Here is a 22,741-nt window from a genome sequence, read left to right on the forward strand (position 1 = left end):
TAATTGATTCATAAAATGGTTATTTTCAATGAATATTGGAGTCATTTCCAAATGTGAAAGCTTATTAATATCTAATGCTTGTAGCAGTTTTATTTTGTAGAAGTATGTCAATATTGATAAATGATGATACTTTTTATTGAGGTTTACATATTATACCTTATTGCCGTGAGTAGGTGAAAAAACTTTCAGAAGGCTGAACTACAGAACACAAGAAACTTGGGCAATAATTACACCACATGGGTCTGAGAAATAATGAATACTGTCTACTAGGATTCACCAAACATATATCCAAGCTGATCAATTTAGGACGCTTCCACTGAGGAGATGTGAAGTGTACATTCAGCTGAAGTGTCATCGTAATTGTGTACCTTCTCAGTTATTGGGCAAGTTAAAGAGCATGATGAATGGTTGTAGTATAATGGTGTATTTCCTTCTCATCTCTTGCACTAAAGACATGTGAGAGCACGTACCACCTGCTTTGACACTGATTCCCAGGTGCATGAGTTGCTCCTCTGTTTTTAGACCACATTTGTTTTTATCCCTCCGCATATCCACATTGATACTGACACTGTTTCATTCTAGTTTTAGACATGTGACAAATCATATCATGTTTGAAATTGTAAGTGTATATTTCATGAAGCCTGTATTGGTGTTTTCTTCAGTGTATTTCTGTCATGTTCCAGTCCCAAGACATAAAGTATAAAACTTAAAAACCTAAACTAATAGGGGCAGGAGGATACAGCTTGATGGTAACAGTGCATGAATGTATGGATAATTTTATCATATTTACATATGACTGATTATGTATCCCTTTTGCTTTTCAGTGTGTTCTCAGAAACAACCAGCCTTGAAGGTAATTACACATTCATTTCTGTTTTGAACTATTAACTATATAGTCTGTGAAATATACTTTATGTATTGATTATTTTGTCTCAAATTCCATTCAGGCTACAAGTGACAAGAAAGATTCTGTTTCGAATATAGCCACAGAAATAAATGATGGACAAAAATCTGGGACAGGTAATTTTGCAATACACATTTAATGTCATGTTCACTCAGGATAGAAGAGAACTTCTCTTCCCTGAATAAATCACAGGGGGCTCATTGAATCTGCACATTCTGATTCAGCAGGCCTGAGATTCTGCTTTTGTAATAAGTTCTCGGGTGACACTGATGTTACTGTTCCTTGGCCATGATCTGAGTAGTAAGATTATATTCTTCCCCACAGTGAAATTGGCAAGAACGATTGGAGAGCAGTGCAAGATATAACAGGCTAAGGGACAGCATATTCTTGCTTTAATTCTACAGCCTGTTTCCTTCGTAAAGGGAAGGAGAAAGAGATTAAGTAATAAAAATTATAGGCGTCAGATCATATTGTTAAAACCACATGGAAGAAGTGATTGGAATAACCCATAAACAATGTAGAAAGAGAACTAAGGAGACGTCTGATGTGGTAATTATTTTACTCAAGGAAGAGGGATTGAGAGGCAAGAAGGAGGGAAAAGGAGATGTTATTTATGTAATTTTGGGGTTTCTGCTGCAGAAAACTGATGGGACTCAACTTCAGATGCATTTGGAATATTTGCATAAAAGAAGATTAGATTTTGGCTGCTCCAGGAACTACTGGAAGCAGGATAGAGTGCTAGAATTGTGATGACACACAGTGACTCATTACCCCTCTTTGTTACTGTTGGGCATCAGAGATATATGTTTTTTTGGTATTAGCTATTCGAATAGGATAATCATGAATATGCATACATTGGCTTTGTTTTTCAAGGAACTAACTTTTGGATAAAATAGCAATTTAATGAAAATACTTTAGAGAATAACATGATCCTTCAAACCAGATATTTTAGAAACAAAAATAATGTTGAATTCATTAATTGACTCCTAAAGTGGTTATTTTCAATGAATATCAAAGCAATTTCCAAATGGAAAAGCTTATTCATATCTAATGCTTTTAGTAACATTATTTTGTATAAGTATGCCAATTTTGGTGGTTTATTATACTTTTTGATGAGGTTTATATATTATACCTTCTTGCCATGAGTGGATGAAGAAACTTTCTGAAGGCTAAACTAGAGGATACGAGAAATGTAGGCACATTATGACACCACAGGGGTGTGAGAAATAAAGAATATTATATACTAGGATTCACCAAACATATATTTAAGGTGATCAGTTTGGGACACTTCCACAGAGCACTTGAGAAGTGTACATTCAACTAAAGTGCCATTATCATTGTGTACCTGCTCAATTGTCAGGCAAGTTTAAGAGCATGATAAATATTTGTAGTATAACGGTATAAATCCCTCTGATGTCTTACATGAAAAACATGCAGGAGCATTAGTCACCTGCTTTGACATTGATTCCCAAGTGTATGAGTTGCTTCTCTGATTTTAGATCGCATTTTTCCTCATCACTCGGCATATCCACATTGATATAGACACTGTTTTATTGTAGTAACAGACATATGAAGAATAATATCACATATGAAATTGGAAGTGTTTGTTTTGTGAAGACTATACTTCTGTTTTCTACAGTGTAATTCTGTCATGTTCGTGTCCCAATACACAAAGTAGAAAACATCAAAGCCTATGCTAATTCAGGCAGGAGGATACAGCTTGATGCTAACACTGCATGAAAGTATGGATAACTTTATCATATTTACATACGAGTGATTATGTGTCCCTTTTGGTTTTCTGTGTCTTCTCAGAAACAACCGGCCTTGAAGGTATTACACTCTTCATTCATATTTTGAATTATTAACTGTATAGTCTATGAAATATACTGTATGTATTGATTATTTTGTTTGAAATCCCATTCAGGATACAAATGACAAGAAAGACTCTGTTTCGAACATAGCCACAGAACTAAAAGATGAACAAAAATCTGGGACACGTAATTTTGCAATACACATTTAATGTCATGTACACTCAAGATAGAGGAGAACTTGCCTTCCCCAAATAAATCAGCAGGGGGCTCATTGAAGCTGCTCATTCTGATTCAGTGGGCCTGAGATTCTGCATTTGTAATAAGTTCTGGAGTGATGGTGATTCTGCTGATTTTTGGCCATGATCTGAGTAGTAAGATTATAGACTTCCCTACATTGAAATTGGGAAGAAGAACCATTGGAGAGCAGTTCAAGACATAACAGGCTGAGAGGACAGCATAATTTTGCTTTAATTCTACAGCATGTTTCCATCAAGAGGGGAAGGAGAACAAGATGAAGTACTAGAAATTATAGGCGCCAGATCACATTGCTAAAACCAGAGGGAGGAAGTGATCATAATAATCCATAAACACTATAGAACGAGAAGTAATGAGACCGCTGATGTAGTAATTATTTTCCTCAGGGAAGAGGGATTGTGAGGCAGGAAGAAGGGAAAAGAAGTTATTTATATAATTTTTGGGGTTTCTGCTGAGGAAACCTGAGGGAACTCACTTCAGATGGTTTTAGAATGTTTGCATGAAGGAAGATTTGATTTTGGCTGCTCCAGGAACTACTGGAAGCAGGATAGAGTGCTAGAATTGTGATAAACCACAGTCACCTGTTACCCCTCTTTGTCATTATTGGGCATCAGAGATATATGTTTTGTTGTTATCAGTTAGTCAAATGAGATAAATGTAAATATGCATACACTGGCTTTGTTGTTCAGAGAGAAAACTTTTGGATAAAATAGCAATTTAATGAAAATACTTTAGAGAATAACATGATCTTTCAAGCCAGACTTATTTTAGAAACAAAAATAATGTTAAATTCTTTAATTGACTCCTAAAATATATATTTTTAATGAATATTGGAGTGATTTCCAAATGGACAATGTTATTCATATCTAATGCTTGTAGCAACTTTATTGTGTGTAAGTATATCAAATTTGATAATTTTTTATACATTTTGATTAGGTTTGTATATTATACCTAGTTCCCATGAGTGACTGACAAAACTTTCTGAAGGTTAAACCAGAAAATACAAAAGTGCAAGCTCATTATTATACCACATGGGTATGAAAAATAATGAATACCATATAATAGGATTCACCAAACATATATCCAAGCTGACCAATTCAGGAAACTTCCACTGAGGAGCTTTGAAGTGTGCATTCATCGAAAGTGTAATTGTCATTGTGTACCTGCTCAATTGTCAGGCAAGTCAAGGAGCATGATGAATATTTGTAGTATAATGGTTTAAATCCTTCTGATGTCTTGTATGAAAGACATGCGTGATCCTGGCTCACTTCAACTTTCACCTTCTGGGTTCAAGTGATTCTCCTGTCTGAGTCTCCTGAGTAGCTGAGTTAACAGGTGTGCACCACCAACCTGGTAATTTTTGTATTTTTACTAGAGACCGGCTTTCACCATGTTGGCCAGGTTGGTCTCAAACTCCTGACCTCAAGTGATCCACCCACCTCGGCCTCACAGACTGCTGGGATTACAGGCGTGACCCACCGAGCCCTGCCTACATGATTTTTAAAAAATTTTTTTTAACTTTTTAAAAATAAAGATAGAGTGTTTCTGTGTTGCCCAAGCTGGTCTGAAATGCCTGGGCTTCTCAAGTGATACTTCTGCCTGAACCTTTTGAGTAGCTGAGATTATAGGAACAAGTCACTGTGCTCTTTAATGTTTTTAATATTTTATAGGTTCCTATTGATTTAAAATGCATTTTACTTTTTGTTTAATAGTGCTTCCTGCTGTTGAACAGTGTTTAAACAGGTATGATTTCATAGATTTTTTAAAGTGATATGTTAACTTAGTGAATAGAGAGAATAGAAACTAGTATCCATTTAGTGTTCTACTCTGTGCTAGACACCATATTACATGCTTAATATTTATCATGTCATGTCATCTCCACACAGCTTTACAAACTATTTGTGCTATTATTGCTTTTTTACTAATTAGGGAACTCTGCTTTAAAGAGGTTGAAATATTGGCTCATGATTCCACAGTTAACAGGTAGCCAACCCATGATTTGGCCATCATCCTGCCTGACTCTCTAATCACTTCATTTGCCCCTAAGCATAGATGGATACAGACCTATGCAGCAATATGATCACGGTACTGGTTTAACTCAGATCAATTCAGAAAGTCACATTTTGTTATATATTAACTCTCTTTAGAGTGTTCCTTAGAAGCCTGGATACTCCAAAAGTTTGTCCAAGTATTTTGGAAATGGCAGTGGTAACCATATTACATTTTTTTTAACCATCAAAATTTTAAAGGCAGATATCAGTTACCTGTGTCCACAGGACCCTAAGTTTTTCGTAAGCAAGACCAGGCCAGTCCTCGAAAAATATTATCTTACTGTGCATGGAGATTGTCTAAATATAGACCATGTTATGTTAACTATATTTAGCATATATTAAAAGGATATTTCTAATTCATTTCTCTACTTACTGCCTGCCCAGTTAGGTTTTCTCTTTAAGTGAGTACCCTGCCTAGTTCACTGTAGCTTTTTCTTATTTTCTGGATTCTTCTTTTTTCCTTCTATGACATTTTAGTATTTTCTTGATTTCTTTTTCTCTACTGCTTTTCTTAGGGTTTAAGATCTTCTTTTATAGTTTTCATGTATGGCAGCTAAATATTCCCCATTTTCTTACAGACACAATCAGAGGTGCATAGAATTTCAGAATGTTAAGAAATCCTAGAGACTAAACAAAATATCCTCTAGTACTTGAATCCTTGCCTAACATCCTGATGAAGTGGTTGTTCAGGTGGAGAACCTGAAACTTAAAGAGACAAAATTATTTGGATACAGTAAATCAGAGAAATGAGAATTGCACTCAGGTTTCTTAGTTCAAAACCCAGTCTTCTTTTACATCATTCTGTCATTGAGTGATTTTAGTTTTAGAAAGAGGGAGTGGCTCTAGTGAACACAGTGGAAGAGGATGAGAATGGAATGAGCTGTTGAACCCAATGAAAGTGGATAAGAATGGAATTTGCAGGGGACAGCCAAATTTGAAGAGAAACAAACTCTTAGTTGGATAGAAATGAAGGTTTCAGGAAAAAATCTGAATACTTGGTTTCATGCAAGTTTGATAAAGATAAGGGAATTGAAAACACAGGATGTTGGGAGCTATCAAGAAAGGCATATTAGAATACGGCATTCAAGGAGTTCTGAAGAGGTTGCTTCCTTTTTGTTTGTTTAACTGGAGGAACTGACAAACTTCAAGGTTTTATTGAAAAATGTTAAAAGAATTTGAGCCACTGGAAAGAGTCTCTGGAGCAGATAGGAATGTGGTGTCATCCTCTTCCATCCCAGCTTACAGAGGACTTAGAATCCCTCAAGGACTAGGGAGCTGGAGATTGCTTAAGTACATAGATCTGTGACCCAGAGTGGATGTCTCCTTTTTTCTGACTCTTTTCTCAATTCTCTCATGTACATGTAGGGTAGGGCAAATGTAGGATTGGCCGGCAAAATGGCAATGAAGCTTCATTTGGGTAGTTGGTAACATGCATATGCTTGGGGTGGGTGACTGAGACTAACTTACTTTCCAGAAGCAGAGGAATAGAGAGCTCCTACTCTCAATTATGTTAGCCCATCTTTTGAGGAATCTGGGCTTTCCTAGGATGAAGATGTAGATTGGAGATTGCCACAGATCCCTGCAGAAGAGGGATCCAGAAGTGGGAGCCCATAGGAAGGAAGATATTTAGATAGTGATGAATGAAATGAAACTATAAGTACTTAGGAGGGAGACTTTTCCAGCAGTCTCTCTCTTGGGTATCTGAGTGTCTATGAAGGTTCTTAAGCTTACTGGTTTTTGTGGATTTGAATAAGGCAGGATCTATATAATGACAATAATTGGATTTTAAAATTTTTAATGTTTTAATCTTCTGTGAAGAATATTCCCAATAACAACCTAACAACATATACATTTGTACTTTGACTTTTGCACACTCAGCTTTCAAACATTTGCAGTGTTTCAGGGGGCTCCCTGTAGTGTTCTAGGGTGAAGAGAATCAATGGGCCCTCTTTAAGTAGCTTACATGCTGAAGATCCAAGACTCCCATTTTCCAGTGACACAGATTAGTCTTTGAATCAGAAATAGATAATGAAGAAGAGACAGTGCCTTTTCTACCTTGTTTTAGGTTATCAGGTTTACTCCAGTTCAGTAACAAAAGTTGTGTCAGATATCAACTGGATTTTCAGTTTAGCCTTTAGGGTAGATAATTTATAAGGACAAATTATTGTCTGGCTGTGCTGTTATAATGCCTGTCACTATTTGTTATGGGTTTAAGGGTGAGTCTGCATTGGATATTTCATAGGTTGGGAGAGGTGGAGGCAGAAATAGGTAACCGAAATGTTTTCTAAAACGGAAGCCATATCTTAATTATACCAAGAAATATTATTTAATATGCAGATAACTGAGTTTCCTCAGACTTTGTTTTACCATTTCTTTTGGAGGGGACATGCATGTATAGACTGACGGTTTTTGTTTTCTTTTAAGAAATGAACGTGCTCATTTTTGTTGTATCTTTTTGCTCTGTAGGAGTCTCTACAGACCGGATGCTGTTGCACAGCCTGTGACAGAGGATGAGTTTGCTTTGGAATCTGCAGTAGAGTACTCTCTTGTGAAATTAATTTTCTCACTCTGAATCTCATTTTTTATATTATTTTCTTCTAAAACTTAGCAGTTGTCTACCTATCATTGTTTTATGTTAGTATTAAAACTTTTATTAGAGATAACCATTTTAAAGAAATGGGAGGGGTTAATTTTAATTTTTTTTTACTTTGGCAAATAACAAATAGCTCATAAATTCTTTGAGAGGTGTGATCTGAAAAAAAATTTGCTGGAAAATACACAGTGACAGAAAAATGGTGTTCGGTGACGCTTTCCCACAATAGAGGAGATACAAATTTTGGTCTAGGCTTATTTGAGTGTTTTTACTTTGAGTTGTATATCATATGAGTATGACTAATAATACCTCTGTTTAAATGAATCTTTAATACATCAGATGACTTATCATAGAAATCATGGAATCACTCTGTTACACATAGCATGTGGTTTCTTTTTATTTCTTGTACACATATTTTGATATCGTACACTATTTTTACAGAGAGCTATTTCCTTATTTTTATTCGTGGCTCTATAATTAGACTAAAATAATATTAGAAATTGTGGAAATTTAACTAGACATGGTATCATGTCCATGTAATCCCACCTATTCAAGACATGAAGCCAGGAGAATTTCTTGAGCCCAGGAGTTTAAGACCAAGCTTGGCAATATAACAAGAGCTTATCTCTAATTTTAAAAACTTGTGGAAGTTTAGAAATTTAAATTCTGTTCTCAAATCTGTATTAGAGAAGGTTTACACAGTGTTTTCCAAGCCTTTTTTATTTAGAGTATACTTTAAACTCTTTATTTAATTGAAAAATATGCATTTTGTTTAAAATAACCTGTTTGATAAGCAGAGACTCTTCATAGTCCTATGGTCAGACTTTAATTTCACAAGGTTTTTGCATTGTAATTAAAAAGAATCCACTCAGGGTCTTTGTATCTCATTCTAAATTTCAAATTTCAGAGGCTTTTGTGCTTAGTTATTGAAAAAATAATTGTAAAGCTCCTGCATTACTACGAGCCACTTGAAACTAGAAAACCTATTTGTATGTATCCTGGAATACACAGAATAAGGTCTTGCATGTAAGAAACATTTTAGTAGTTTTTAATGTAAATCAACAAACAAGGAAATGGGCTTTTTTATAATGGAATGTTACAGGTAACATAATATGCATGACATATCTAATAATTAAATCTATTAAATTTCTTGAATGTTTTGAATTTATCTTTTCTTCCAATGTTGAGACTGTATAGGTTGAGGTGACTTATGTTGAGAAAATATGTCATATAGAAGAAAATAAAATTTAGAAAAGATGAAAAGGAAATAGGAAATGTGGATACAGCCTGTTAGGATTTTAGATTAAATTTTCTTAAATTTTTAAAGCCCCAATCATGTTCTATTAAATACATATTTTTCAGGACATACATTACTCTTTCGAATTCTGAATAAAAATTCTTTCTCCAGGTGTTAAGTTGCTGGAATTTTATTGTTGTTGTTTTTTTCCCTCTCTCTCTCTCTCTGTAGTAAGAATGTGTCAGTTTTCAGATCAATCATCATGGTTAACTCTTGGGATGTGTTATTTTATAGTAAACAAATGAAACTTTTTATTACATAAGTATTTACACAAAACAAATTGTCGAGTAAATGCTAACCAGTATTATTAGGCATATATTATGAACACAAGCTTTTCTTTTAAGCTCATATTTGATTGACTGGTCATGCCTCTTTTTTTGTTTGTTTCTCCCTCCTTCCCTTTGTTTAAGAATGATTTACCTCAGTCTAAGTTTCTCCTTGCAGCCCACATGTCTTTAGTGTCTATTCTTTCATTTCACTTCTGTTTCTATTGTCAGGATACCTAGTTACAGCTGTCTATTCAGTAGCTATGTGTGGCCTTGATTCATGAATCATTGCTCCATATGGTGGATGGTTGCTTTTTTCTGTCTTTTTTGGAAGGAGCTGAAGTTATACAACAATTTGTTTTTAGCTTTTGACACACTGAATAGAAGCAACTTGTACTGTTTCTGATGCCAACCCATTTAAATATAGTACTACTAAAAACTACATTCTCACATTTTTCCCACAAAATGCAATTCACACAAATATACATCATGCATACCTATTTTGAAAAATAATGTGATTAATTTACTTTTTTATTATTAGTTTTATTCAGTAATACTCTAAATTACATATGAGTACATTTTTGTCCTAGTTTGTTGTGGCTAATAAAAGAAACTAATGGATATCATAGTATTTGTATAATTATCAACTGGGGTTGAAAGGAGTAACATTTTGAAAATATCTGTCTCACCAATCATAACCATCACCCCATGTGAATATGTAGATAAGTAAATGGCAGACTTGAGGTTTGAATCTACATATGAGTGACTTCAACGTCCATACTCTTCCTGTTAGATCATGTAGTAATGGTGGTTATTATCATTATTTTAACTTGCTCCATGTTATTCTTAAACCTATTGTGTTTTTCTTCTAGACTATTTCAAAACTATACATCCCAGAGAGAAGGATTATTTCTCTATGATTGATAGAAGATGGTAAGCTATTTGAAGCCTGCCTATTGCAGTATTTACTGATTCTTCATTTGTTTGGTTTTTTTTTTTTATCTTTTTTAAACACAGTCTTACTAGTCCGCAGCCCAGGCTGGAGTGCAGTGGTGCAATCTTGGCTCACTGCAGCTTCCACCTCCTGGGTTCAAGTGATTCTCCTGCCTCAGCCTCCCGACTAGCTGGGATTACAGGTACACACCACCACACCTGGCTAATTTTTGTATTTTTAGTAGAGGTGGAGTTTCACGATGTTGTCCAGGCTGGTCTCAAACTTTTGACCTCAAGTGATTCCCCTGCCTAGGCCTCTCGAACTGCTAGGATTACAGGCGTGACCCACCACACCAGGCCTTGTTGATTATTATTATTATTTTTATAAGGATAGAGTCTTGCTATGTTGCCCAGGCTGGTCTCAAATTCCTGGGCTTCTCAAGTTATACTTCTGCCTCAGCCTTCTGAGTAGCTGGGATTATAGGAACAAGCCACTGTGCTCTTTTATGTTTTTAGTATTCTATAGTTTTCTATTGTTGATTTAAAATGCATTTTACTTTTTCTTTCATATTGCTTCCTCCTGTTGAAGATTGTTTTGACAGGTATGATTTCACAGATTTTTTAATGTGATATGTTAACTAAGTGAATAGAGAGAATAGAAAGTATCTGTTTAGTGTTCTACTCTGTGCTAGACACCATATTACATGCTTAACATTTATCATGTCATGTCATCTTCACACAACTTTACAAACTATTTGTGCTATTATTGCTTTTTTACTAATTAGGCAACTCTGCTTTAAAGAGGTTGAAATATTGGCTCATGATTCCACAGTTAACAGGTAGCCAACCCAAGATTAGACCATCATCCTGCCTGGCTCTCAAATCACTTCATTTGCCCCTAAGCATAGATGGATAGAGGACTATGCAGCAATGGGATCACGGTACTGATTTACATCGGATCAATTCAGAAAGTCACATTTTGTTATATATTAACTGTCTTTAGAGTGTTATTTAGAAGCCTGGCTACTCCAAAAGTTTGTCCAAATATTTTGAAAGGGCAGTGGCAACCATATTACTTTTTTTTTTTTTTAACCATCAAAGTTTTAAAGGCAGTTATCAGTTATCTGTGGCCACAGGACCCTAAGTTTTTCATAAGCAAGACCAGGCCATTCCTAGAAAAATATTATCTTACTGTGCTTGGAGAATATCTACATATAGTCCATGTTATGTTAACTATATTTAGCATATATTAAAAGGATATTTCTAATTCATTTCTCTACTTACTGCCTACCCAGTTAGGTTTTCTCTTTAAGTGAGTACCCTGCCTCGTTCGCTGAAGCTTTTTCTTATTTTCCGGATTCTTTTTTTTCCTTCTGTGACATTTTAATAATATTTTCTTGATTTCTTTTTACTTTCTCCTCTGCTTTTTTTAGGGTTTATGATCTTCTATTATAGTTTTCATTTAAGGCAGCTAAATATTCCCCATTTTCCTGTAGACAAAATCAGAGGTGCATAGAATTTCAGAATGTTAAGAAATCCTAGAGACTAAACAAAATATCCTCTAGTACTTGAATCCTTGCTTAACATCCTGATCAAGTGGTTGTTCAGGTGGAGAACCTGAAACTCAAAGACAGAAAATTATTTGGATACAGTAAATCAGAGAAATGAGAATTGCACTCAGGTTTCTTAGTTCAAAACCCAGTCTTCTTTTACATCATTCTGTCATTGAGTGATTTTAGTTTTAGAAAGAGGGAGTGGCTCTAGTGAATACAGTGGAAAAGGATGAGAATGGAATAATGAGCTGTTGAACCCAATGAAAGTGGATAAGAATGGAATTTGCAGGGGACAGACAAATTTGAAGATGTAGATTGGAGATTGCCATGGATCCCTGCAGAAGAGGGATCCAGAAGGGGGAGCCCATGGGAAGGAAGATATTTAGATAGTGATGAATGAAATTAAGCTGTAAGTACTCAGGAGGGAGACTTTACCAGCAGTCTGTCTCTTGAGTATCTGAGTGTCTATGAAGGTTCTTAAGCTTGCTGGTTTTTGTGGACCTGAATAAGGCAGGATCTATATAATGACAATAATTGGATTTTATAATTTTTAATGTTTTAATCTTCTGTGAAGAATATTCCCAAAGTACATTTGTACTTTGACTTTTTTTACACTCAGCTTTCAAACATTTGCAGTGTTTCAGGGGGCTCCCTGTAGAGTTCTAGAGTAAAGAGAATCAATGGGCAATCTAAGTAGCTTACATGCTGAAGATCCAAGACTCCCATTTTCCCGTGACACAGATTAGTCTTTGAATCAGAAATAGATAATGCAGAAGATACAGTGCCTTTTCTACCTTGTTTTAGGTTATCAGGTTTACTGCAGTTCAGTAACAAAAGTTGTGTCAGATATCAATTGGATTTTCAGTTTAGTCTTTAGGGTAGATAATTTATAAAGACAAATTATTGTCTGGCCATGCTGTTATAATGCCTGTCACTATTTGTTACGGGTTTAAGGGTGAGTCTGCACTGGATATTTCATAGGTTGGGAGAGGTGGAGGCAGAAATAGGTAACTGAAATGTTTTCTAATACAGAAGCCATATCTTAATTATACCAAGAAATATTATTTAATATAAGGATAACTGACCTTCCTCAGACTTTGTTTTACCATTTTTTTTTGGAGGGGACATGCATGTATAGACTGACGGTTTTTGTTTCCTTTTAAGAAATGAACGTGCTCATTTTTGTCATATCTTTTTGCTCTGTAGGTGTCGCTACCTACTGGATAATGTTGCACAGCCTGTGACAAAGGATAAGTTTGCTTTGGAATCTGAGGTAGAGTACTCTCTTGTGAAATTAATTTTCTCACTCTGAATCCCATTTTTTGTATTATTTTCTTCTAAAACTTAGCAGTTGTCTACCTATCATTGTTTTATGTTAGTATTAAAACTTTTATTAGAGATAACAATTTTAAAGAAATAGGAGGGGATAATTTTAATTTTTTTTTACTTTGCAAATAAGAAATAGTTGATAAATACTTTGAGAGGTGTGATCTAAAAAAAAATTGTTGGAAAATACATAGTGACAGAAAAATGTTGTTTGGGAATGCTTTCCCACAACAGAGGAGATACAAATTTTGGTCTAGGCTTATCTGAGTAAGTGTTTTTACTTTGAGTTGTATATCATATGAGTATGACTAATAATACCTCTGTTTAAATGAATGTTTGTTACATCAGATGACTTATTATGGGAATCATGGAATCACCCTGTTACACATAGCATATAGTTTCTTTTTATTTCTTGTACACCTATTTTAACATCATACAGTATTTTTGCAGAAAGCTATTTCTTTATTTTTATTCTTGGTTCTATATAATTAGACTAAAATAATATTAGAAATTGTGGAAATTTTAACTAGACATGGTACCATGTGCCTGTAGTCCCACCTATTCAAGAGATCAAGCCAGGAGAATTTCTTGATTCCAGGAGTTTAAGACCAAGCTTGGCAATATAGCAAGAGCTTATCTCTAATTTAAAAAAGTTGTGGAATATTAGAAATTTAAATTCTGTTCTCACACCTGTATTAGAGAGGGTTTACACTGTGTTTTCCAAGTCTTTTTTATTAAGAGTATACTGTAAAATCTTTATCTAATCGAAGAATATGCATTTTGTTTAAAATAACAACCTGTTTGATAAGCAGAGACTCTTCATATTTCTGTGGTCAGACTTTAATTTCACAAGGTTTTTGCATCGTAATTAAAAAAAATCCACTCAGGGTCTTTGTATCTCATTCTAAATTTCAAATTTCAGAGGCTTTTGTGCTTAGTTATTGAAAAAATAATTGTAAAGCTCCTGCATTACTATGAGCCACTTGAAGCTAGAAAACCTATTTGTATGTATCTTGAGTACCCAGAATAAGGTCTTGCATGTAAGAAACATTTTAATAGTTTTTAATGTGAATCATCAAACAGGGAAATGGGCTTTTTTTCTTAATGGAATGTTACAGGTAACATAATATGCATAAGATATCTAATAATTAAATCTATTAAATGTCTTGAATGTTCTGAATTTATCTTTTCTTCTAATGTTTAGAATCTATAAGTTGAGGTGAGTTATGCTGAGAAAATATGTCATAGAATAAAATGAAAATTGGAAAAGATGGAAAGGAAATAGGAAAGGTGGATTCAGCGTGTCTTCTAATATCTTCCAACTGGAAGTTAGATTAGGATTTTAGATTAAATTTTCAAAGCCCCAACCATGTTCTATTAAATACATATTTTTCAGGACATACATTACTCTTTTGAATTCTGAATAAAAATTCTTTCTCCAGGTGTTAAGTTGCTGGAATTCTATTGCGTTTTTTTTCCTCTCTCTCTCTCTCTCTCTCTCTCTCTCTTTGTAGTAAGAATGTTTCAGCTTTCAGGTGAATGATCATGTTTAACTCTTGGGATGCGTTATTTTATAGTAAACAAACTAAACTTTTTATTACATAAGTATTTACACAAAACAAATTGTTGAGTAAATGCTAACCAGCATTATTAGGCATATATTATGAACACAAGCTTTTCTTTTAAGCTCATATTTGATTGACTGGTCATGTCTCTTTTTTTGTTTGTTTCTCCCTCCTTCCCCTTTGTTTAAGAATGATTTACCTCAGTCTAACTTTTTCCTTGCAGACCACATGTCTTTAGTGTCTATTCTTTCGTTTCACCTGTTTCTGTTGTCAGGATACTTAGTTACAGCTTTCTATTTAGTAGCTATGTGTGGCCTTCATTCGTGAATCATTGCTCCATAAGGTGGATGGTTGCTTTGTTCTGTCTTTTTTGGAAGGAGCTGAAGTTATACAATAATTTGTTTTTAGCTTTTGACACACAGAATAGAAGCAACTTATACTGATTGCGATGCTAGCCCATTTAAATATAGTACTACTAAAAACTACATTCTCACATTTTTTTCCACAGAAAGTAATTCACACAAATATATATCATGCATAAATATTTTGAAAACTAAAGTGATTAATTGACTTTTTATTGTTAGTTTTGTTCAGTATTACTCTAAATTACATATGAGTAAATTTTTGTCCCAGTTTGTTGTGGTTAATAAAAGAAACTAATGAATATCATAGTATTTGTATAATAATCAACTGGGGTTGAAAGGAGTAACATTTTGAGAATATCTGTATCACCAATCATAATCATCATCTCATCTGAATATGTAAATAAGTAAATGGCAGACTTGAGGTTTGAATCTACATATGAGTGACTTCAAAGTCTATCCTTTTTGTGTTAGATCGTGTAGTAATGGTGGCAATTATCATTATTTCAACTTGCTGCATGTTATTCTTAAACCTATTGTCTTTCTTCTAGAGCATTTCAGAACCATACTTTATGAACAGTAGGACTATTTCTCAACAATCTGCAGAAAAGTGTAAGCTATTTGAAACCTGACTATTGTATTATCTACTGATTCTTTTTTTTTCTTTTTCTTTCTTATTTTTTGTAGACAGAGTGTTACTCACTGTTGCCCAGGCTGGAGTGCAGTGGCATGATCTTGGCTCACTGCAACTTCCACCTCCTGGGTTCAAGTGATTCTCCTGCCTCAGCCTCCCGAGTAGCTGGGATTACAGGTGTGCACCACCACACCTGGCTATTTTTGTACCTTTGGTAGAGATGGAATTTCACCATGTTGGCCAGGCTGGTCTTGAACACCTGACCTCGTATGATCTGCCTGCGTCGGCCCCCCAAAGTGCTGGGATTAAAGTTGTGAGCCCCCGCACCCGGTTCTTATTTATTGATTCTTAATTACACGCATTTCATCTACTCTTGACTTTGTTTTTACTGTAGTAGATGCTGCATGTGGCATTGAAAAAACAGAAAATGAAACCTTGTTTGAAGACCAAGATGTTGATAAGGTAAATGAAGATATGGTTAAAAGCCAACATAGAATAGTCAGAGTCCAGTCCTGTTCACCAACTCACTCTTATCTGTTAATGATCTCTAGTTTTACAATGGTAAATGGTTTTATTTGGAAAATATTTTTCCCATGCTTTATTCACTTGCCATCTCCCTGTCTTTATAACGATGACGAGGATCCTATAAAGGAATGGAAGTTCTCCAGGTAATAATAGAAAAGAAGTGTAACAACAAGGGAAATATACGCATGGGACTAGGATTCCTAAAAGGTCGTGGGAGTAAATGATTGTTAGGTTTGCCATTAGGGAAGGAAAGAAGTAGAAAGCAACCTGAAGGAACAGCTCCACAAATACAAAGGTGAGGAGGGGAAAGAAGTAAGAATACAGAATTGAATAAGAGTGTCAAGATGACAAAGATTAGTATAAAACACCTCAATAACGGTGAATTTAAATGACAGTAGAATGTCTCCATATCATATTATAGAATTAGGAAAAGAAAATTATAGATTAGGAAATTATAGATTATAATTTAGATTATAGATTAGGAAAAGAAAGCCAAGTAATTAAAAAAATGCTCAGATTCTTCTGAGTGACTTACGGGTGATTTTAATAAAGGATTGGAAGAAAATTTATGGGTGACTATATTCAACATTCTGTTTTACATTTAAAAATAGCCAGGAGAGAATAACTTGAATATTTCTAGTTTAAATAAAACATACATATTTAAGGTAATGTGTCTCTCTGTTACCCTCATTAGATTATATAGATGGATCAAATCATCACATGTACACTAAAAATATATGCATCTATTTATTAATTTAAAAATTCTAAATGGAAAGAAAATTCAATCCTCACTTTTTAAAATTTCAGTAAAGTGGTGTGTCATATTTTATCTAGTGAATGCTGTGTTCATAGATAATGCAAAGTAAAATGTCTTTTAGGCTATATCAGATTTTGAATGAATCATTAATTTTTGACTCTTGTTAAAAGTTTTTTAAAGTAATATTTGGTATATTCCTAAGTTGCTTAACTAATTTATTTCACTTTTACATAATCTTGGCAGCTGTTTTAGCCTTTTTTTGATAATAAGAGAGAAAATAAATAAGTAATTAAATAATAAAAAATAATAAAAATTAATTAATACATAAATTAATAAAAATTAAAATTTCTGGTTAATTTTTTTTTTTTGAGAGGGAGTCTCGCTCTGTCGCCCAGGCTGGAGGGCGGTGGATGATCTCGGCTCACTGCAAGGTCCACCTCCCGGGTTCATGCCATTCTCCTGCCTCAGCCTCACAAGTAGCTGGGACTATAGGCACCCGCCATCACGCCCGGCTAATTTTTTAAAAATATTTTTAGTAGAGACGGGGTTTCACTGTGTTAGCCAGGATGGTCTCGATCTCCTGACCTCGTGATCTGCCCGCCTCGGCCTCCCAAAGTGCTGGGATTACAGGTGTGAGCCACCACGCCTAGCCATTTCTGGTTAATTTTAAATGAGGTTTCTAATTTATATTCATTGAATGAGAAAAAATATATTTTTAACCTGGAACCCTCTTAAAGAAATAAATTATTACTTATTTCTGGAGCTAGTCTGACTTACCTTGTGCTGATAACGTCTGTACTTAAGAACATACATGTGATGAATGCAATCAACACTCATGATTGTTTTCTAAACAAAGTACCTATTTTGATAGAATTGTAAGGAAAGAAATATTGCCAACAGAGTACACAGAATTATCTCTGGAATATTACTTTTTACTTTTAAAACTATCTCCTACAGTTGGGACATTTTGTATTATTCTCTGGAAGCATTATTAACTTTAGTATTTATAGTTGTTATACCTTGCATATAAATTTATTCAGCTCTAAAACTCAGGAATCCTTTTGACTTGATGTTTAAAATAAATTTCTTCTCTCTTCATGTCAGTATTGGGTCCTGATTGACAGGCATAGTGTATCTGACGACAGGTAAATCTTCAGCTTGCATAGTCATATGATTATTTTACTTGATCCTTTCTCTGATTTTTAACTATTATCTTTATGGCATAAGTAGGCAATTAGAGCTATTAGTATATAATTTACAGGAGAATCAGAAAACCATATGAACTTTAAAATAGGTTTTACATTTCTCTCTTATATTTTAGTAGCACTTAAAATGCCTTATAATTCTATAATAGAATAAACATTCATGCAAGTTAAACTTTTAAGATGATTTTTTAAAAATGAGCTTTCTTAGGATACCTTGAATTACTGGTTTACATAACTGTTTTCATTAAGTTCAAAAATGCAGATGACCATAATATTCCAGAAATAAATATCTGCATACATTAAGAAAATATATTTTATATCTTTTAATCCAGTATAGAAATATATAATTGAAATTTTGAATCCCATGTTTTGTTTTCTTTTTGTTTTCAAAACTTCAGGGTTCTTCATAGGTTTAAATTATTGAATCCTACCAGTTTAGTATATTTTACAAATGTTGACCTTCTCAACAACATATGGGTTTTTTTTAGTAAGGTCATCTATTTCTACTCCAAATGTATTTACCCAGATCAGTCTTCTAAGTCCCCTTTGTGCCTCAAATTTAATAGGTCTCAAACTGCCTTCCAGATTCTTTCCTGACTCTTTGTAATCTACTCTGTCATCTGGCTTCCCAATTTTAGTAAATAACACCAAGAAAGTAGCAATGAAACATTGAAGCAGAAAAACTGCACTCCAGGTTTCCCACACATTGCCAATCCAGTGACTCACCAAATTTTGTATTTTCTACCTTTAACCATTTCTCATATCTTATTACTGTAATACACTGTCTTCCCTATACTTTCGGAATGTTTGTTTTTGTTTCTCTCTTCTCCCCATGTTTATCTATCTATATATGTCTTTCAGGGTGACCTTTCTTAAACATGTTTACTTTTATCTAACTCATCTGCTTATGGCTGGACCCTCATTACACGAAAGAAACATTTACATTCTAGCATAACACTTATTTTGTGGTTTGGCCTGTTTCTCCCATTTTATCTCTCCACTCCACTTTCTCGGTCTGTGTCCAAGTTTTACCACGTTATTGTGGTATTTCTTATTGGCTATGCTGTTTCATGCTTTATTTTTTTGCACATGCTGCCCTCACTAGAAACACTTCACACTCTTACTCTTCACTTGTCTATTTTAAAACTAGAACCCTAAATTTGCAGTGTCTCAGAAGCTTCCCAAGTAGAAATAAGTGTTATTGCCTTTGTGCTATCACTGTTTTTATTGACTTGAATTGTGGAAATAATGAATTGTGTCTTTCTGCTTTTGTTTGTTTTTATAAATTTCTTTTTTCACTTGATAAATAAATAAAATTAGTATTTTATTCATATTATCAGATTTTCCAGTATAGACCTTATGAATTTATAGACACAGAAAATATTTCTTGAATTACTGACTGAGTAGTAAATATAACATTTTCTGAAGATTTCTTTTTTTTTTTAAATAGGAATGAAAAGCACTACCAGCAACTGGACAAAAAGCAAATGGTATTTGTATTATAAAAAGTGCTTCATGAGAGCAATCAAATAATGATAATGTTATTTTTTGTGTACAAAAAAACAAAGGTGGTGAGGCAGTGAATATAGCTGAATAATTTTCTATGCTTTAATAATATAATTTTTGAAAATAAATATAATTTAAATATAATTTAAAATAAATTTAAAATTAATTGTTAAATTACATTAAATTATAAGCCTAATTTTAATTAAATTGTAAATATAATTTATTAAATTTTAATAGTAAATATAATGTAATTTAAACATTCTTTTTCTTAAAACTTTGGTGAACACTTAAACTTGCAGATCAAAATATAATATTCATTGTTGAGAAATGGACATTAGTATATTTGCAAAAAAAATGTGAGGTGGGATGGTGTAAATTAAGAAAGCAGCTGGCTAGGTAATTCGGAGGTTTCTGATGAGGAAACTCGAGGGAATTCACTTTATGTAGACTCAGTATATTCCCACTCAAAGAGAAGACTAAATTATTGCTGCTTTGGAGCTTACTGGAAGCAGAGGATAGAAGAACGACAGGAAACCACAGGAACTCATTTCTTCTCTCTATAGGGGCTACACATCAATGATATGTGCTTCATTCATGTTTGTTAGTGAACTGGGATGCACTTGGATATCAAAACATTGGCAGTTTTCTTTAAAAACAGTGCTGTTTTTGATGAAATAGCCATTGTATAAAAGTACCTCAGAGGCTGCTATGCTATTGCATATCAAACTGACTAGAAAAAAACAAACGAGAAATTTATTTCTTGAGTACTAAAAGTGTAACTGTCCATAATCATGGCAATTATTTTGATATGTAAAAGTTGATTAAGCCAAGCGCGGTGGCTCACGGCTGTAATCCCAGCACTTTGGGAGGCTGAGGTGGGAGGAACACAAGGTCAGGAGATGGAGACCATCCTGGCTAACATGGTGAAACCCCATCTCTACTAAAAATACAAAAAATTAGCCAGGCGTGGTGGCATGTGCCTGTAGTCCCAGCTAGTAGGGAGCCTGAGGCAGGAGAATCACTTGAACCCCGGTGGCGGAGGTTGCTGTGAGCCGAGATTGTGCCACTGCACTCCAGCCTAGGCAACAGAGCAAGATTCCATGTCAAAAAAAAAAAAAAAGAAAGTTGATCATTATGAAAAAAAAGTCAATGATGATTCAGAGATTTTTGGTTACATTTTGTAAATGAAAATCTGAGTACTCATTAGTTATTTGATGTGTAATGCATACTTTTTTTTGCATAAGTGAATGAAAAGATGGCAAGAGAACTTAAGTTGAGAATCCAGAAGTTGAAAATATCAGAAGTCTTCATGACTGTGGATAACATGAGTATTTTTAGCAACAATTTTTCTCCAAGTAGATATCTAAACTAATGATTGAGAGCACTTCCTGCAGCAGAAGTGAATGATACCTTTTCTTTTCTTTTCTTTTCTTTTCTTTTTTGAGACGGAGTCTCGCTCTGTCACCCAGGCTTGAGTGCAGTGGCGGGATCCCCGCTCACTGCAAACTCCACCTCCTGGGTTCACGCCATTATTTTCCCAAGGAAGACGGATTATGAGGCAGGAAGGTGGGAAAAGAGGAAGTCATTTACATAATTTTGGGGTTTCTGCTGAGGAAACCTGAGTGAACTCACTTTAGATGCATTTGGAATATTTGCATAAAAATATTTGATTTTGGCAGCTCCAGGAACTACTGGAAGCGGGAAACAATGCTAGAATTGGGATAAAGCACACTGACTCATTACTCCTTTTTGTTACTATTAGGCATCAGAGATACATGTTTTGTTGATTTTAGTTATAAAAATGAGATAAACTTGAATATGAATAGATTGGCTTCCTTGTTCAAGGAGCTACCTCTTGGATAAAATAGCTGTTTAATGAAACTTCTTTGGAGAATAACATGATACTCCGAAGAAGGCTATTTTAGAAACAAAAATTATGTTGAATTCTAATTAACTCCTAAAGTGATCATCTTCAATGAATATTGGAGTGATTTCTGAATGTAAAACTCATTAATATCTAATGCTTGTAGCAGTTTTACTTTGTAGAAGTATGCCAAAATTGATAATTGATATTTTTCTTGAGGCTAATATATTATCCTTTGGTGCCATGAGTGGATGAAGAAACTTTCAGAATGCCAAACTAGTGGATACAAGAAACTTAAGCAAATTATTACACCACATGGGTGTGAGAGATAATGAATATTATCTGCTAGGTATCAGCAAACAGATATCCAAGGTGATCAATTTAGGACACTTCCACTGAAGAGACGTGAACTGTATGTTCAACTGAAGTGTCATCGTAATTGTGTGCCTTCTCAGTTATTGGGCAAGTTAAAGAGCATGACGAATGTTTGTAGTATAATGGTGTAAATCCTTCTGATTTCTTGCAAGAAAGACATGCGGGATCATGTACCACCTGCTTTGACATTGATTCTCAGGTGTGTAAGTTACTCCTCTGATTTGTCCTCGTCACTCGGCATATCCACATTGATACTGACACGGTTTTATTTTAGTTTTAGACATATCACAAATCATACCATGTTTGAAATTGTAAGGGTATATTTTGTGAAGCCTGTATTCCTTTTTTCTCAGTGTATTTCTGTCGTGTTCCAGTCTCCAGACAAAAAGTAGAAAACATCAAAGCCTACACTAGTACAGGCAAGAAGATAACAGCTTGATGCTAACACTGCATGAATGTATGGATAAATTTATCATATGTACATATGAGTGATTATGTATCCCTTTTGCTTTTCAGTGTCTTCTCAGAAACAACCAGCTGAGAAGGTAATTAAAGTCTCATTTATATGTTGAACTATTAACTCTATGGTCTATGAAACCTACTTCATGTATTGATTACTTTGTTTCAAACCTCATTCAGGCTACCAGTGACGAGAAAGATTCTGTTTCGAATATAGCCACGGAAATAAAGGATGGACAACAATCTGGGACAGGTAATTTTGCAAAACACATTTAATGTCATGTTCAGTCAGAATAGAAAAGAACTTCTCTTCCCCGAATAAATCAGCCGGGGCGGGGGTGTGGCGCCTCAAAGCTGCACATTCTGATTCAGCAGGCCTGAGATTCTTCATCTGTAATAAGTTCTTGGGTGATGTTAATGCTGCTGGTCTGGAACATGATCTTTGCAGTAAGATTATAGACTTCCCCACGTTGAAATTGGGAAGAAGAAATATGGAGAGC

General features: G+C 34.4%; 1 protein-coding gene across 1 annotated transcript; it reads left to right on the forward strand.

Annotated features, from left to right (window-relative positions):
* Positions 1-802: 802 nt before the first annotated feature.
* LOC134808715 (ankyrin repeat domain-containing protein 36B-like) lies at positions 803-22,517 on the forward strand. The gene is made up of 4 exons (XM_063796333.1): positions 803-853; positions 948-1,020; positions 22,299-22,327; positions 22,422-22,517. Exons 1-4 carry the CDS (start codon positions 803-805, stop codon positions 22,515-22,517), a joined length of 249 nt encoding a protein of 82 aa, XP_063652403.1.
* Positions 22,518-22,741: the final 224 nt, after the last annotated feature.

The sequence above is a fragment of the Pan troglodytes genome, chromosome 18 (genome assembly GCF_028858775.2).
Source record: "Pan troglodytes isolate AG18354 chromosome 18, NHGRI_mPanTro3-v2.0_pri, whole genome shotgun sequence".
Lineage (NCBI taxonomy): Eukaryota > Metazoa > Chordata > Mammalia > Primates > Hominidae > Pan > Pan troglodytes.